This window comes from Lepidothrix coronata, unplaced genomic scaffold (assembly GCF_001604755.1).
Source record: "Lepidothrix coronata isolate B3197 unplaced genomic scaffold, Lepidothrix_coronata-1.0 Scaffold174, whole genome shotgun sequence".
Taxonomy (NCBI): Eukaryota; Metazoa; Chordata; class Aves; order Passeriformes; family Pipridae; genus Lepidothrix; species Lepidothrix coronata.
The window spans coordinates 325,709-343,696 of NW_016690354.1; the positions used below are offsets into that span (position 1 = coordinate 325,709).

Consider the following 17,988-nt stretch of genomic DNA (forward strand, 5'->3'; position numbering starts at 1 on the left):
TTTTACTGTGTACTCCTGATGTGGTGATCTGGTTACAGACTACCTGTGGCCCTCCAAGCAGAGGCTGATGGATGAAGCGGCCGTTCACTTTTCCATCCAAAAGTCACCAGGCGAGAGTGCTCATGCAGCACCCAAGCCCAGTCAAGAGGATCTGACTGTTGTAGCTACTGTTTTCTACATGAATACCATAAACCTGCAAGCTAATAGGCATCCAGGGAGGAATATTTGTCATCCCCTTTGTTGGAACCTACTTCACCATCTCAAAGATACTTGTTGGACCAGATCAGTAGCTGCTAAGGTCACATACCTTGTCACACCGGTACTCCCCAAACTTCACCCCTCGCACAATCTGTTGGTAAATGAGATTGGTAGCCACGTTGTCCTCACTTGGGTTGTGCCAAGGAGTGAAGATCTCCTTCCTGAAGAAGAGCCGCCACGGCGCGTTGCGCTCCTGCGCTCCCTGTTCTTTGGCGTACTGCTCACACTGAGACACAGCATCCATCACATGGTCATTGCCACTCCCCAGCGAGGATACCTAGTCAGGGCAGAGGGAAATGTGCCATTCATCTCTCTAAAAGCTACTCTTTCTAGGTAGAGACATCTGGTTTTGAGTCACTCATTCAGATCTCCTTTATAATCAAAATAAATCAATATATCTATGTCTACTAGCCAGAATTTATCACATCTGTCTTTTCTCTGGCATCTGGTATGAAGCCCTAAAGCACTATATCCCCTCAGACTTAACATCCCTGGATGAATGTCTCCTAAAAAAAGACAAAGAAGATGGAGTATAAACTACTTTCTTCTCCACCTGCAGGCAGAGGTGGCCACATCTGGAGGTGAGAATATACTTCATCCTCTTAGACAGCAACTGTAGCAGTACTTCAGTTTCATTGACTTGGAGCTGTTGTTTCAGCTGAAGATTTACCCTAGGTCTGTTTTCCTTCTCATTTACGCTCACCTTTATTTTAACAGAATTTCTGAAAAAGGTATGGTTTTAGGTTAAATAAATCAGGTTAAATGCCAATGCAGGTATGACAGTTTGTGTTCTAGCTCAATTTCAACCATTAGTTTTCTAACTAAATGTAGTAGCTCCCTCGCATAAAAATCCACGTTGTTTGTTTTATTGCAAATTCACCTCAAATAAGCGTGTCTGAGAGTAAGAATATAGCACCATGTAATTATGTAGGTGGAAAGAAATTTCTGGATGTTTCTGGTCCAGCCCAGTGGTTAGAGCAGGTCCATCTGTGCATTTTCCTGCTAAATTCTGAATATCTCCAAGGAGGGAGATTTTCTGACAACGCTGCTCCAGAGTTTGACTACTCTTATTGTGAAAATCATGCTGACACTTGCACTGTAGAAATGTTCCTTCTGCCTCCTGGAAGTTATGTGACAGCAACTAGAACCTCCCTCTTCTTTCACAGAGTTATTCAGGAACAGACCTCAATATATATACCTTGTCAAAAAGTGCAATGTAAAGTGAGAAGCCAAATCGATCCTTCAGGCTGATTTTGTCGGCCAAAGAATTACAGAGCTCTTTAGCAGTTGTTGCAGAGTCAGTCAGCAGTGTTTTGGTTGTCCCATCCATAAATGTGACAGGCAGCATAATAGGTTTCTTGGACTTGGTTGCCTAATGGATGAAAGTCAAACTTTATAAGGTTATGTGTATTTCAATACTACTTACCTACATACTCTTCTATCCCACTCTGATAACCATTTACTAATTCCTGATCCCACTAACTAGCTGCTTTTGAATACTACCATACCATATTTATCAACAGGAAAATGTATGGTCAGCCACTGGCAGCACTTGGAAGTCACAGATATTTTATTTAACGCATTCAGTCCGCAAGGCGCTTAATCCAATAAATACAAGCATGCCTGGAAATGCTCATGGACACTGGAGCACAGATGTATATGCTAGTAAACCAGCAGAGAAAAAGAGCAATTTTTGCACAAACTGCCTTTTCCACCTATGATTATCCCCAGACAAGTCCCAGGGACCATTTTCAGGAGGCAGTTTGCCTGCAGCCACCTTCATCTTTAAGACGGTTTTCTAGAATATATGGGGGCTTGCTCCATGCCAGCTGGCTTCAAGGTCCAACAACATTCTCAAGCACGCTTAATTTAAAAGTTTTGAGACAGCCAAAGGCATTGATCTGAGGATACATACTCTGGAGCAAAACCAGGAGGGACAGGGAATTCAATATCTTGGAATTACCTGAAAATTCTTGACAGAAATAGGCATTTTGTTGCCCCACATTCTGTCCTGCCAGAGATGTGGTTCCTTCGACAGTGAAAGGCTTAAACCCTGAGCCTCAGCTGCCTGGGGAGGAGATAAAGAGACTCATACCTGCAGCTCCAACCAGCTGGGTGGCTGTGTCCTTGTCCCATTGGCAAATGTTCGCCTCAGCCTCTCTTCACAATAGGGAGCATAGCCTGGGGGACCTCCGTTGATAAAGTTCCTTAAATACTGTTGACAGCAGGGAACACTGGTTAGACCTTTGGCTCTTTAGATCAGGCACTTGCAAAGGTTAAGAAGCAATGTTTTATTGGAGAAAAGCCCTCTAGGACTAACAACAGTGATACTACTCAGGCTCAAATGTTCATACATTGCATCACTAGAAGCTGAGAGAGAATACAATGGTCTGCATCCCTGCCTTGTTCTTCTACTGTGCTTTTCTGGCCTTGGAGGAGATAAGATACCAGACTAGACAGAACTTTGATTGAAGCCAGTGCAGCAGCTTTTCTGTTTCTGCTATTGCTGCCACTGGTTTCTATCTCTGTATTTTAAATATGTATTATAAAATGTTATTGAGTGTTGGGCAAAAAGATAGGAGTGAATGAAAAAGATGTGTAAGCAATGATCCAAGGGAATTGTAAGTGAATGCCACTCAGAAAACATAGCTGCCAGCACAAGAGATCTTTCACAGTGACATTAAACAGGCATTTCTTTAGTCAGATTTTAAACTGCATTTTGGAAGATCCTAAACCAGAATTTGAGGCACTTCATTGTATGTTAAAAATACAATCACACTATTGTAGAGAAAATGAAATCCAGTGACTTCTACAGTATGAATGATAATACACTTATAAATATTACATAAACATCTTGGCCAAAATGTTAGCTAAGACAAATAGTTCTGTAAATCAAATTCTTCTGAAAGAGTTTATAGATAGATAAAGAATTCTCTGAATGATGACACACAGCTGTGTTCCTTCAGAAACACAGATAGCTTTATAACACTGTCAAACATAAATAACATGGCTAGAGAGACAGGCATCTCTGTCAACAGTAACTTATAGAGAAAGTATGAAATATCTAGGTAATACAGTCACGTTACATGGATTACAGTTGGTGCAAATGATTGTAAGCAGTTGATGCAATGTAAAAGTATAGTTTTAATTATGCTATTGCTAATAATGAACTATGCAATTACATATTTTTCATATTTCTATTTTTTTTGTGGCTGAGCCTTCCCACTAAGCCCATTGTTACTTGAAAGAAAGGTGCAAAGAACAGGAGCGCTAATGTGTCTTGACCCGTGCTTAATATATGATGGAAAAGTGTATAATGGGATCCAAAGCACAACTTACATATCTGGGAGCTGGAATACATATTGAAAAGGGCCTCATTATCAGTACCCTTCTCAAAATGTTCAGTTCTAATTGAGACTTTTGAATGCCATCCAGAGGGACCTGGACAGGCTTGAGGGGTGGGTCTATGTGAACCTTCTGAAGTTCAACAAGGCCAGATGTAAGGTCCTGCACATGGACTGGGGTAATCCCAGAGACAAATACAGGCTGGATGGAGAATGGAGAGCAATCCTGAGGAGAAGAACTTACTGTTGCTGGGGGACATTGTCTTGGCAATGTGTGCTCACAGCCCAGAAAGTCAACTGCGTCCTGGGCTGCATCAAAAGCAGTGTGACCAGCAGGTCAAGGGAACAGATTCTGCTCCTCTACTCTGCCCTCACAAGACCTAACCCAGAATACTGTGTCCAGCTCTGTGGCCCCCAACACAAGAAAGACATATACCTACTGCAGCAAGTCCAGAGGAGGCCACAAAGATGACGAGAGGGCTGGAACACCTCTATTATGAAGACAAGCTGAGAGAGTTGGGATTGTTCAGCTTGGGGAAAATAAGGCTCCAAGGAGACCTTAGAGCACATTCTAGTACCTAAATGGCTGGAGATAAAGGTGCTGGAGATGAGAGAGTTGGAGAAGGACTTTTGACAAGGTCACAGAGTGCTAGCACACAGAGGAGTTGCTTTAAACTGACAGACAGTAAGTTTAGACTGGATATAAGAAAGAAATTCTTTCCTATGAGGGTGGTAAGGCACTGGAACAGGTTGCCCAGAAAAGTTGTGGCTGCCTCAACTCAGGAAATCTTCAAGGCTAGGCTGATGGGGATTTGAGCAGTCTGCTCTAGTGGAAAGTGTCCCTGCCCATGGCAGGGCAGTTGAACTAGATGACCTATAACGATCCTTTCCAACTCAAATCATTCTACGACTCTGTAATCCTATGATTCTATGAGTCTATGTCCGAGTCTCCAGAACTGCTCATAAATTATTTCTTATAAATGCTTCACTACTCTAAAGTAATCTTTCGCCATTAAAGATTTAAATCCACATAACTCCCTGTGCCATACTTTCTCAGATCTCATTTCCACACATAATTTAATTTTCTGCCACTTTGCCAGTGATTTATCTGCTTTATTAGATTTCATTGGCAAGGCTCAGGGATGAAGGAGGGATTTCTGTTCTGGCTTCAGCTCTTTCACTGCCGAAAACCAGTAACTAATCTGATTATATATGGAAATTAATATTATTAATTTTATAATAATAAAATTATTAAATTTTATTTCCAGTCAGGCACTAGAACAAGCTGCACAGGGAAGTGATGGAATCACCATCCCTGGAAGTGATCAAAAACCACGTAGATGTGGCATTTGTGGACATGCTTTAGTGGCAGGCTTGGTTATGGTTGGACTTGTTGATCTTAGAGGTCTTTTCCAACCTTAATAATTCAGTGACTCGTTTGGAATGCAGGCCATTCAAATCTGGGCAACATAATTTTTCCCAGAAAAAAGTTCCAAGAAATTCCCTAAGAATAACCTGATTTTCAAAAGTGTCAGCTGCTTAGCATCCCCCACTGACTTCAGTCAGCTGATCCACAGTGCTGCTGAAGACAGATTAAATGTCACCTCATGGGGCTGTTTAGAATTGGATGTTTTCAATATGACACGTGGTGGGGCATGTACATCACACAGAGAGCACCTATGCAAACATACTTCCAGGTGAATTAAATCCTTCCCTTTCTAAGTGCAAATTTTAAAATATCAATTTATATTTATAATTAGCTGTGTAGTTCTATTCCTTGCCAATTGTGCTAGAGTACATGCCTGAGGTCATACTGTCAAAGCCAGTAGATTCTTGAATGAATGCACAGACCTTTGTATATGAGAAATAGGGGAGAAATGTGGGCTCTTCTGGTTGTGCAAATTCCACTTGAAGCTTCCCACAAGGAACTTTCCTGCCGGAAGTCAATAACACCTTCACACATCTACAGTGCAGGAGGCACCATCTAAACTGGTTGTCTATATTCCCTTTAGAATATAGGAAAGAGAGGGTCAGTTCTCAGGAGTGACTCATCTGACTCCCATAAGACATGGAACTTGGGATCATGCACACTTTTCTCAGGAACTTTGTCATCTTCTACTGTGAAACCCAGGAGAAAAGCTGGTCCCATGGGTGGAAAAGAAAATGTATTGGCAGATAATTCATGAGACAAATAGCTACATTTTACCTTCACAAACTTCTCAGAAGGAGCAAAGCATCCCACGCAGAGGGACATCAGGATCCAACCCCTGGCATGGCTGCTTTTTGAAGGGTTCTGGGTCAGCTGCTTGCAGATTTGACAGTAGATTTCATCCCTGCAACAGGAATTAAAAAAAAATACTTAAAAGTTAAAATTAAACATTAAAAAACATTAGGTTAATTATTTAATTATTCCTATTAATTAATAGGAATTAAAAAAAAACTTTTTAAAAAACCCAAACACATTAAAAGGTGGTGTTTTTTGACACAATCAGAGAGACAGACCCTGTCTGCATGTGACTGGCAGTCAAAAGTTCATTTTAGCATCACGAGGACATTAATTTAACTGCCTTAACGATGTTTACCTTGATCACTGCAACATCTCTAAAATGTCATCCATCACCAGTTCTGTAACATCCTCTGAGTTTTGCGCATGTTTCAACTAAGATTCCCACAGCTTACTGACATTGTTTTGAGAAGGAGAGAAATAAAAGGAGTCTCAAGGTTCAGGGAAGCTCAAAGTCACCTCTGGGTGATGGAGTTTATTCCATCTCCTTAGAAAGATTTCCCAGGGAGAATATCCTAAAACAACTTGCATAGAGATCTATCAGTGGGGAGTCTTTGCTTGCCGGCTATTCCTTGAGATACCTGAATTTGCTTTTTTCAGCAACTATCAGGTCCAGTGGAGATCAAGGTTTGTCCTGCTCTTGTGTCCAAACAGAAACATACATTGACAGCTGTCTCATTTGGGATGGAATGTCCACTTTGAGTTTATCTTTATTATCTACATGCAAAATGAGGGATAACAGTACTTCCTCATCTACATGGGAGGCCAAAAAAAAATGTTAGGCAACCTGTTACACTGACAAAACCCATGAGAAAGCCCATGGGACACTACCAGGTCTGCCTGCAAAGAAGACTTTGTGCAGAAAAATAATGCAAGGATTTCATGGTGAATTGGGAGCATAAAATGAAAGTGAGAGAAGGCGATCATCAGAGGAAGATGCTCACACTGTTCCTGGAGTAAGCGAATAAGTGTGAATGAAAAGAGTGACACTGCGTAGGCAAGGACTGTATTATAACACACACACACACAAGTGGGCTAAACAAAAGATGTGCAGTTGGCCTTAATTTGGCACTTTCCAATTTTTAAATAATTATTTTAGCAACTGAAATGAGTTTTTCATTAGCATGCCATCAAAAATTTTCACACAAACAAAAGTGATAGAAATAGTCAAGTGGATAACAAAGAGTAGTAAGGAAAAAGAGTGAATGTTAAAAATCAATCCAATAGCCAGCAGGACTTTCAGAAGTGTTTGAATCCCTCTGTGTGGTCTTTCCATTGGGCCTGATATGGACATTAAGGAACATGATCCAGTCTAGCCTGCATTATACAACACAACCATAAAAATAATAAAATGAGAGCTTTTCAAAGTTGCACACAATATCAAAATTGTTTAAGGATTGCAAGACAAGCTCAAGGAAGAAGGAATGAAAAGAATGGCATGTTCATGCCTTTGTCTTCATTTCTAACCTTAAGGCTGGCCTGAGGATGCCATTACCAATAATGAAATGGAGCTTCTCTAGGTTGGAGGTGGGTCGGTCTTCGAGCATGCTATTACCCTGGAGCGTAGACTCACCATCGTGAAGTCTCTTTGTCACCTGCCAACCAGACACATTGCTCTCTTTCAGTACAGCCAGTTACTATGTCTCCCCCCACTCCCATCCCAAGTGTGTGGTGCTCCCCCAGGGGGACTTCTCCACCAGCCAGGAGGGGTCTCAGAAGTTCTTCAATCTAGGACTTTGGCAGCAATGGGAGGGTTTGACTGTGTTGGCTTTAACCATGTATGGGTGAAGTTAAAAATGGTCCTGCCTAGAAACACTTCCACCTGCTTGCTCTTTTCCCAGGATTTCTACAATGGCACCATTGCATCCCAGCTCTGAGCTGGTCCTGCAGATGGGAGAGGGCCACCAAGGATCTTTGGAATAAACCCATCTTATTGCCAAGGAAGATGTGTCCCTTTAATTTATTCATATTAAAATAACCAGTAAAACACTGACAAAATGGACTCACTCCCCATGTTAGTGATACAGCCAAAAATGCATAAGCATGGTGCTGTTTGTGAAAGCAGGGATGGAATTAATCTGCCTATCAGTTCTCTGTCTCAGTCAAGCAACTCAGTCTCCATTTAGAGTCACTAGAGAAAGACATACATTTCTAGAGTATGTGACTCTAGAGGGTGACTATCTTAGGGAGCAATCTTTGTGCTCTCAAGCAGCTAAAGCCAGGTGAGATGGTGCCTGCTCTGGAAAAGGACAGTCTTTGCATTGTTTTCATCCTCCCCCCCCAAAAGATTTATTGCTCCTCACTCTTTTGAGATGGGATTTTTCAAAAGCTCTCAGCTTGGGGTAACTGCTCTCATGAGGAGCTTTGTCCCTGGCACTGGAGCAGAGCAGGGGATGGGTGAATATAGTTGGAGACTCCAACTTTTCTACCTATGCCACAGTGGAGGGCAGGAAGCTAAAAGCAGGGATAACATTCAGACCATCACAGAGTGGTGAGAGGTATCAGCAGCTGGATGGAGGGCTGTGAAAGAGGGGAGGGAAGGTGCTGGATGGATGGAGAACAGGAACCGAGGGGAGGCCGGCGCGAGGTGCAGAATGACTCAAGGAGACACGGGAAGCCAACCTTTCCCCTTAAACACTCCTTAAATCTTTCAGGTAGAGAGACAGGTAGCGCCAAACCCAGAGGAGGGCTGGTTCTATGTTGTCTAGGGAAAAGCAGAAGAGAGTCAGAGAGGGCTGCAGACAATCCAACGGCACTTGTGCTGCCAGGCGGCCAAGCGTCTCCTCTCACCTCCTCTGTCAGTTTGGATTTCTTCTTGAGTGTTAAGGAGACCAGTTTGTGCCGCACACTGTTCTTCTTGTGCCCATCAATGTGAGTACTCTGCAAAGTAAGAAGGGTGGATGCAATGGGGTGAGACACAGAACCCTGCCAAGTGCTCTCCCTGTCTCCCCTGGACTCCTGCAAAAGACCATTAATCCTGCACAAAGAGTGAGATATTTCAGAGGCTGGTGGGAACCAGAAGTGTGCACCTATATCCTGTACCCCTTGAAAACCCAAATGTGGCTCTGAATTTTGCAGATACTCTCTAAACCATGAGCATCCCTCAAATAAAAATTATATATTGGGGACACCTGAAAAAAGTTATGTTGAATCCATGACTGTCCTAGTCAACCCAGGCCCACCCACTTCTGCTTATGACAGTGCAAATGAGATGAGCCACTTGGAGACCACTCTCTGGGACAAGCCACTTGCACAGCGGGTTTGTAGCTGGAAGCCATCTAGCCAGGAATTCATGACAGGTAGTTATACACAATGGTTTCATAACTTTTAACCAGTCCTGTGCTCTATCAGATTTCCCAGAAGAATAAATTTGATGTGGAACAGCCCCAGGCACTGACTATATATCATCAAGTTACTGTTGGATTTCTGCTTTTATACCAAACTTTTTGACCCAGTTAACCCCTCCCCATTTTAAACAGCTTTGAAAGGACTATATTGTCACATACAATCAACACTTTGAGTCCTGCAGATGTGATGGTTTATATCCCTTATAAAGACAAGTTGGTACTGTAAACCTGGAGTTGCATATCATTTTGCTCAGGGTCAGCTCAGGCATCTTTTGTACTCTGAAGAGATGATGTAACCAAAGAGAAAAAGGACAGCTTAAATTTTCCTTCTCTTCTGTACTATCTGATGTCTCAATTGGCCAAAATACACGTTTTTGTAAATAAACAAGCAAGAAATGATGGGTAGAAGGAACGAAAGGTTATTCTTGGTGTGTATTTTTACAGAATTACAATCTGGATGAGGCTACTCTCCTCAGATAATTCACTGGAAGTGCTGAATGGTATCATAATTTCTAAAAACTAGGAGATTTGTTAATTTACCTCTGGAAATGCTGCAGAGGTTTGTCAAGAAAACTTCTTGAAAATTAAACAGTGACATCCAGAAGATGTCAACAGCTGATAATACCTTGTCCTATTGAATGAAGCAATTGCCAAAGATGAAAGCATATCAGTGCTATGGATGCTGATTTACCCAGCACAATGTCCTATCCGGGAAGGATACTAAGATGAAGTCCCCCAGTGACATCCCAAAATACACTCAGAACGCAATAGGGATTTTCTTTTTTTTAATTTCCAAAGTGTAATCTCCTGGTAAGTTATTACTTCCTGCTCCAAGATTAAGGGCACATTTTTAATTTAATCTCTTCTGACTCAGGGCAGATCAAAAAGAAATCCCCAAATCAGAAACTGATGACATGGGACATTGCATTCCCTCCATGTATTTTAGCCCTATGGGGTGGGGAAGAGAGATCAAAGCCCATGAGAGGTATCAGGGCACTTCCTTCACTTTATTGCTGGGGGACATTCAGTTATCCCTGTGAAGAAAGGACGGGATTAATAGCTGACACATGGGCAATTCACCCTTTGTAGCATAAGTGCAAATAAAATCAACAAACTGATTGCCTGCAGCAAACCCCACAAGCTGTTTCTTTCCAACACGTCAATATCCAACACCTAATAATAGCATCTCTTCTATAGCCACAGCAGTTACCTCTCCTTCTCCCTGCAGAGCCTGTAGTTCTTTCTTATAAGTCTTCTTGCCAAGAGTCTCATAGATTTTTGTCATAACTGGTATCTTTTCACCACCATCACTCATGGCTGTGTGATATTTTGGCTCAGGGAGATCTCCCATGAAACGGAGGATAGTGATCCATACAGCAAGTGCTGCCTATTTGAAAGGAAAGTTATGCTCCGTTAGTTCACACCAGTGCAGTGGAGGGGGTGGTCAAGCCATGCTGAATCGGTCAGGATAACCACTGTGGTCTCTCTGTACATCTGCAGGAGATCAAACATTTCCCTGTATCACACACAACGGTGTTGCCCCCTGTGCATGCTGGGCAGGCTGGTGGCTGGGACCACACATTCAGGCTTTTTGTGTTTGTACCATCATGAGTGTATTTGTGCACCCTACAAGGGGTTTGCTATTGGTAGGAGATGCCAACCTTATTGAGGGGCAGTGACTGGCAGCTCCTAACCCCCACTGCAGAGGGGGAAGGAGAACACAGTGAGGGCAAGTTCATGGTCAGTGTAATGTACATTATGGTCATGCAGGTTCAATGCATTTCTGCACTTGTAGTGCTGGCTACAGGACAAGCAGTTCTTCTAGATCTGCATTGGTGTGTTTAACCAGGTAAGAAGTAACTTTTCCAGCTCCTCAGAAGCTTTAGAAGTGATACACAAAAATTTTCATTGCCCATGCCCTGAGCCAAGAGCACTTCATTAATTGTCTTAATACAAATATCAAGGAGAAGAACTCGCCTCTCTAATGCTACATCCCTCTAATGTTTGTTGTCTTACCAGCACTAAAAAGATGTTGGCAAGACAGTGTTTACTGATACCTGTGCAGCAGATAAGTGTATCCCAAAGGGAAACTGCTGGTACCTTTGGACTGAATGGTTTCCCAAGCTTGCTGCAACCCACCCAGCCCTGCTCAAGATTTTTCATCCCCTGCCTCACCAACTGGTCTCCTTCATCTTCATGGTACAAGAGAGGCTGCTTGAGAGGCCGGCGGATGTATGTGTGTGTCGTTGTGCCCTGGAAATATGTAGCAGCAAACTTGGCAAATTTGTACTCTGAGAGATCTTCTTCCTCTTCCTCAGGGAGAGGCAATGCTGCATCCAAGTCCTCTTCCTCTAGCTCCTTCTGAGCTTGCTCAAGATCCTGTTGTGGAAGGACATGTCAGACACTCAGCATGGCTTTGGGTATTGAACTACCCCTTCCCTTTGGGCCTGACTTTTCTCTATGTCTGATTTCCATCCCAAAGGAAAAGTCAGCCAGAGGGAAAACGTGGAATATAGCTCTGGAGCCCATGCAAAGCCCAAGCTCTGAAGGACATGCTTGTGCCCAGGAATGTCCCTAGAGCAGCAGAAGAAGAAACAAGCATGGCCCCACTCACAGCATGGGGAAAGGGCGCCCAAGAGCTAAATGCTGCAAGCTGTGATGAGCCGCAAAGGAAAAGATCTCAAAGGCCACAGGTCCTCAATGATATTGCTCTCCTCCATTCAGTAGCTGCAGAGAAAGCCAGCAGGCTGCCTGCCCATCCCCAGCTACAGCATGGTAACTCTTTAGGGCCACAGAGAAAAGTCTGGCCTTGAAGGAAGCTTTAAGAGACACACTTTTGTAATGCTGTACTCTTTGTTGTCTCATTAATATTTTGTTAAAGCCTTCCATGTGATAGTCAGGCAGATGTACGTCTCCAGTACCTCAAAGCCATTGGGTGCCTGTCCTTCCTGGCCAGGCAGGGAGGAGGTTGTCCCCAGGAATCCAAACATTTTGTCCACCATTTCTGAGTCATTCACTGGCTCGTTGCGAGCCTTCTCCATTTTTTCTAAGAGCTCTTTCTTACGACGCGCTTCCTCCTTCTCCTTTACTTCTCTCTCTGCATCTTCCCGTGCCAGCTGGGCCAGGCGTACCTGCAAAAGGACAAGTGCAATGACTGAACTGCTCCTTTCAAAGAGCTGGAACTAAATTCTGCAGGGCCTGGTTGTAGAAAGGCAGACTGCCCAGTGCTTAGGGCACTATACCAGCATCATGACTTGGAGCAAATGAGTGACATGCCTACGTCTCAATTCCTTAACTGCAGAAGGACAAAGCAATAGCATTTTCTGCTTCCTTAGTGCCTGTTTAGGTGTCGGTCCGTGCACAGAAACTCCCATTGATCTCATTTTTTTTATTTTATACAAACCCCCTGTATGTGCCCACACACAGGGTGTCCCAGTTCCCCCTCCAGCCTTTACACAATAGCAAAAGCAAGTGAATAATAACTATAATCTCTGGCATTCCTGTGCAGCAGATCAGAAATTCTGGAGCAGCTTCTAACTAGTTAGAGCACAGAGTACTCTAGAGAATTAAATACAAACTGCTCAAGCGGGGCAGAAAACCCTTAGATATTTTTGTCATTGCCCCTCAAAGGAGCAAAACAAGTCCCTGGAAAACAGACAGAATCCCACAAAGAGATCAGTTCTGATGTACTTGGTGCTTCTTTTCTGCTTCCTCTTTGGCTTTCTTGGCACTCATCTCCTTTCGGAGTCGTTCCTCTTCTGCCAGTCGAAGTTTCTCTGCTTCCAGACGTCGATGATACTGTGGGAATAAACAGAAGAGCCCTCCTGAACAGGCATCAACTTATTTTTGGAAATTTTTTTTGTTTAAAAACAGATCCCAAGAGCACGTGATGTGGAAGCAGGTTTTTCTCCCCTCTCCCCACCTCTGTTGCCCACAACTGACCTCTCCTCTGCAGTACTTACTTCCCCCCGGAGGCGCTTATACAGCCTTCGGGCGATCATGCCCCGGGCGTACGCCTGGACGGTGAGGACAGCCCAGAGGCGGTGGCGGAAAGCCCTACGGACCAAGTAGCCCCGGCATCGTGCCTGAAACTCGATGATCCGCCGGCGAGCCATATGGTACTGCTTATGAAGCTTGCGGGATCGGTAGAGGGCCTGCAGCCTCAGGAAGCCAATCCGCATCTGCAAGAGGGAGCAGGATGAAACCACCCCACCACCCAGGGGCTCAGTCATCATAAGCAGATTTCCATTGCTAATCTCCTTCTTGCACGGCTGTAAATAAGAGCCACTGAAATCAGTCCCCACAAGGACAGACCTTCGGGAGGTTCCCCAAGAGGCTGGAGAAACGAAGCCCTCTGGCTGCTGTGTTGATTCAAAGCCCAGAAAGGACAAAGATAGTTTCTTCCTCACTGAGTCCTACAGAGGCCTCGGAACATCTGGTTGGTCATCTCAAGACAGCCACAAGCCATAAGGGTTGCTCCCATGGAGGTCCGGCATCTGCAAACCTCCTGCCTGACAGTCAAGGTGCTGTTTCATGGCAGGAGGCAGCATCCTGACCAGCCTGGAAGTGGCTATTCCTATCAAGTTGCACGCTTGGAGGATGATTTTGAGATCCTTTAGATCCCAACTCACTTTGCAGATGACTTGCTGTTGAGTCAGAGCCAGCTGGGACAGGAAGAGAAGAGGACTATTGGGTTAGAGACAAACTCAATATGTTCCCACTTGGAGATGGAGTTTGGTTTTTAGAACAAGCTGCTCTTGAGTTTTCAGTCATCTGGAAACTAGGGGAAGTCTTATAAAACTTCAAGTGACCAATTGGTGCAATGGGCATCTAACTCATGGGGAAAAGGACAACTAGAAGGTTGTCAGGTGCTCTCTCCAACGAGAAGGCAAAGCATAAAGAGCAAACTTCCATTCATCGCTCCAACTGATAAAGGCCAACCTCCCCACTTCCTACATTCAATGGGACATTTTGAACCAGGAAACTCTTACGTATGTCCCAGCTGAAAGAGGTAGGAAGGCAGAGGTGTGAGGAAGCACCCCTGTACTTACAGCGCCGTAGTTCTTCCTGCAGTTATGTCCACGCCAGTATCTCTGAATCATCAGGACTGAATTTCTCACTTTCAGAAAATTGGACCTGCAAAGGCATTTTAATCACTTGCCTCTGTGGTTTGGCCACCAGTTATCATCATCATCATCTCCTGGGCCTCATTTCTTGCAGATTTGAACCTGAGTGTCCAGGTGGAGTAAACGCTGCATTTTGGCCTGAAAATGTCTCCTTCCCCAGTCCGTCTTGCTTTCATAAAAACATCTGTAGGAGCTTCCTCTGATAGGTCTCTGCAGGCAGATTCTGCCAGGTTATGGGAATGGGAAGCAGGAGATGCTGAGACTGGTCCCCTCCTTCCCCCAGCCCTTCACTCTCTTCTCACATCTGAAATCTCTTTGCTATATGTCCTTCTGACTTCAATCTAGCATCTGAGAATGGATTCAATCTCACCCAAATGATCAAGAGCAAACTTCATCAACACCACCCTGCTACCCCTATCTGCTCTTCCAATCCTTAGGCTGATCTGATTCTACCTGCAGACATACCTTGGAGACCATTGTGTTGGAAGGGCTTGGGGGTCAGGCTAAGATTAGTGTGTGAAAGATTGATGAGTTATTTAGTATGTGTTCTTTCTGCAAAGCACGACCTGAGTCACAGCCATGGTTTGACAGTCAAAAAGCACAAAGGGCCAAGGACTCTCCTGCCTCCGTGAGTGAAGCTTATCCTTGCCTGTGGCTCCCCATCTTCATCCACAATGGTGCCATGAGCTCCCCATGGGCTACCTGTCCTCCTTCCATATCTTGCAACTGGGTTGTAAAGAGAAGAGCTCTGAATCCCCTAGGCTTTGGGGAGAGCAACTTCAGTCACAGTGGATGACCCTGTGGTCCCACTGCAGTTTTGTGGGGATCTCCATAGACTGGAGTCTTAGCATTGCCTTTAGCAGGCTCAGAGTCCTGTTGCTGCACTGTCATAGCAAACACCAGATCCTCTGAAGACAGCACTGAATAGGGGCAGAAGATCCTATTCCATCCAGATTTGAGGCAGATGACACAGTTTTCCTCTTGTATCTCTACTGATTTCCTTCAATACTTGCTGCACCTGTGTCAACACATCACGGGTTCCCTCTGGCCATCAGGCACCAAAGGAGGGATGCAGCCACCAGGAGCCACTTGCGGGAAGAAGCATCCCACATAACCCATCTCCCATTTGGCAGTGAGGCTCATACCTACCTGTCTTTATACCCACGGACAACCTTCTGGATTAGAATGACTTTGTCTGTGATGGCCTTGTCTCTCTCAATCTCCAGCAGCATGTCGTGGTGGTCCTGTGGGAGGAAGCAACACAGCACCAGTGTCTCAAGCTCTCCATCTGCCTGACATATAGCAGGAGGGGGTGGTACAAAGCCCTTCTCCAGGGCACATGTTCAAAATAAACTCTTGGGTCATTTTATATCCCAAGTATCACCCCATCTACTCACTAGAGAAATCCTAGCATAAACCCTAGTGATCTATCATCTTCATTCCCAAATGACCCAGGGCATCCAGAAGCTGCAAATGCAATACTTCATAGCGTGAAAACAACCAAATTACATTGCCCTTCCCGTGCAGAGCTCCCTCTCAGTGCTCTCAGCCATGGGAGCAGTTCCTAGGAGCACTGGAGAGGTTTGGAAACAAACTCCAGGCTGCCTGCGTCCCATTGCTTCTTCTCCTTATCCAAAGAAAAAAAGAGCTCCTTGAAACACTGAATTTCCTTTGCCCTGAGACTTTCAGATGCATCAGTCCAAGCTTTATTCTGATTCCTCCCATGCCATGTATGATTCAGCTTTCTGTCCTGGTCATGGCACACTGAGCACTGGGTGCAGTATAGGCAGCTCCACGTTTCCTGCTTTGCTCAACCTCATGCAGCCCCCTGGGGCCTCCTAGTTTCTCTGTTTCCTGCCTTGACAGCTGCGAGATCTTGATAACAGGCTCTGGAAAGAGCAACTAGTAGGAACAAATTCTAGGGAAGAGATGCGGGTGTCTGTGCTGACAATGGGGTTAGGGATGAATTTAGGTTTATGCAGTCAGGGTTTATTTCTGAGAGTTTTGCTCGAGAGAAGGGTTATCTTCCCTACAGCACAGGAATTGGTTTGTAAGGAAAGATGCATGTGAATGGGGCTGCAGGGGACCTGCAACATCAGACTGCTCTGTGTTGCTGGACTGATGCAGGAAAGGAGACTGTGGGCACACACTGAGTTGCACAAGGATGTGCATAAAGCAAAGCAAGCCTATTGTGCTCATGTCCCTCTCTCTGCAGGGTTCTGCATGGGCATCCCCCCTGCTGCTATCCTTTTTGGGTGAAGGCAGGAAATGAGGCTGAGCTGTTCAGTCCAGGAGGAAAAACGCTGTACACTGTATGTGACTACTTTCATGTCTGTATGGATTTGTGAATGCATCAGTGCTGGCACAGTGTCAGGATTTCCTCCTGCCTTCGGCTCCTAAACTGGCCCCAAATATTCTGCCTTAACCCAGATTCTACCCACTGACCTGCCAGCCCAGAGACCATGGGAAAGGGTCACGTCATGTGATGGAAAGGAAATGGTAGGAGACTCCTTCAGAGGCAGGCTCCTCCAAAACAGCAGGGGGAATTGTGGAGAACCACCCACCTTCAGGAATATCTTTGTCTTGCCAATCTGCCAGTCATCATCCTTCCCCAGCACTGCTTCAGCAATACGCTGGCATGTCCCACGCAGGTCGCCCTGGTAGAAAAGGGATTGGTATTCCCCAGGATCAGACTCACCCATTGCTCCTCCCAAGCCCAGTGTGGACCCTTCCTGGTCCCAAATCTTTCAGTTTTCTGCTAAGGAGGTTCCTAGGGCTTTAACTGTCACCACATTTAAGACAAGTGAGAGGAACAGAGTGAATATGGCTAGCTGCCCCTGCCAGCCCTGTAGCCATTTTTCCTTCACTTGGAAGGCCCAGAGCACCCCTGTGACATCTGGGGATCAAATACTGCATAATTGCTTTTGGAGAGGATGCACATCCCATAAATATCTCTGGAGAGTCCAGCAGAGAGCATTTGTTACCTGTAGAAGAAGGTAACATACCTGCTTGTATGCTGGCTTCACTCCAGGCATGAGCACCCGGTACCGGTCCACAAACTCCACAAATGTGTAGCGGATGGGGTATCCGGCTCGGCGGATGCGGATGGTCTCCATCATCCCTGAGTATCTCAGCTGACGGACACACAGTTCCCGATCAAACAGCTGGGGAGGTTACAGTACAGTGCGGTTTGACTGCAAATCTTGGCCTGGATTGGCCATAAGAAAGTGGGGACTCTGAAGATGTGTGGGGCAAGCAAGTCAAGCATCCACCCAAATCCTTCTCTTGGTAGACCCAAGGTTGTAGGACTGTTGGCTGTCTTGGGCCTGATCCTGTAGACTACTGACTGTGACTCACCCCATTTCTCTAATTCCCACTTGCAAAACTGGATGTGTCCTACACAACGGAGTGAGTGGGGAAATGGAGAGCACAATACAATGGTGAACGTCACCTTGGGAAAATGGGCAGTGATGTAAACTAAAGGCAGACATGGTGGGGTGTTGGCAACCACAAAAAGTCGGGACAGTAAATCCCAGCTGGGGTCAAAGAGTTACTGCCAGGGCATTATTCATCTGCCCTCCCTTCAGCTAAGATGTGAGTGTCTGTGCAGGTACAGATATCAGCATCTG

The 17,988-nt window shown here is 44.9% G+C and overlaps 1 protein-coding gene across 4 annotated transcripts in view; it reads right to left on the reverse strand.

The window, feature by feature from the left end:
- Window positions 1-17,988, reverse strand: part of MYO7A (myosin VIIA) — a 103,552-nt gene that overhangs the window by 16,779 nt on the left and 68,785 nt on the right. For all 4 annotated transcript variants that reach the window (XM_017830170.1, XM_017830169.1, XM_017830173.1 and 1 more), the window contains 15 exons: window positions 17,365-17,523; window positions 16,924-17,016; window positions 15,509-15,603; window positions 14,285-14,369; window positions 13,196-13,414; window positions 12,924-13,031; window positions 12,155-12,364; window positions 11,409-11,612; window positions 10,444-10,620; window positions 8,677-8,766; window positions 7,354-7,481; window positions 5,809-5,935; window positions 2,354-2,473; window positions 1,457-1,630; window positions 308-535 (listed from right to left, as the gene is read on the reverse strand). In XM_017830170.1, coding sequence (XP_017685659.1) covers window positions 308-535; window positions 1,457-1,630; window positions 2,354-2,473; window positions 5,809-5,935; window positions 7,354-7,481; window positions 8,677-8,766; window positions 10,444-10,620; window positions 11,409-11,612; window positions 12,155-12,364; window positions 12,924-13,031; window positions 13,196-13,414; window positions 14,285-14,369; window positions 15,509-15,603; window positions 16,924-17,016; window positions 17,365-17,523 — 2,217 coding nt within the window. The remainder of the gene's footprint in view (window positions 1-307; window positions 536-1,456; window positions 1,631-2,353; window positions 2,474-5,808; window positions 5,936-7,353; window positions 7,482-8,676; window positions 8,767-10,443; window positions 10,621-11,408; window positions 11,613-12,154; window positions 12,365-12,923; window positions 13,032-13,195; window positions 13,415-14,284; window positions 14,370-15,508; window positions 15,604-16,923; window positions 17,017-17,364; window positions 17,524-17,988) is intronic.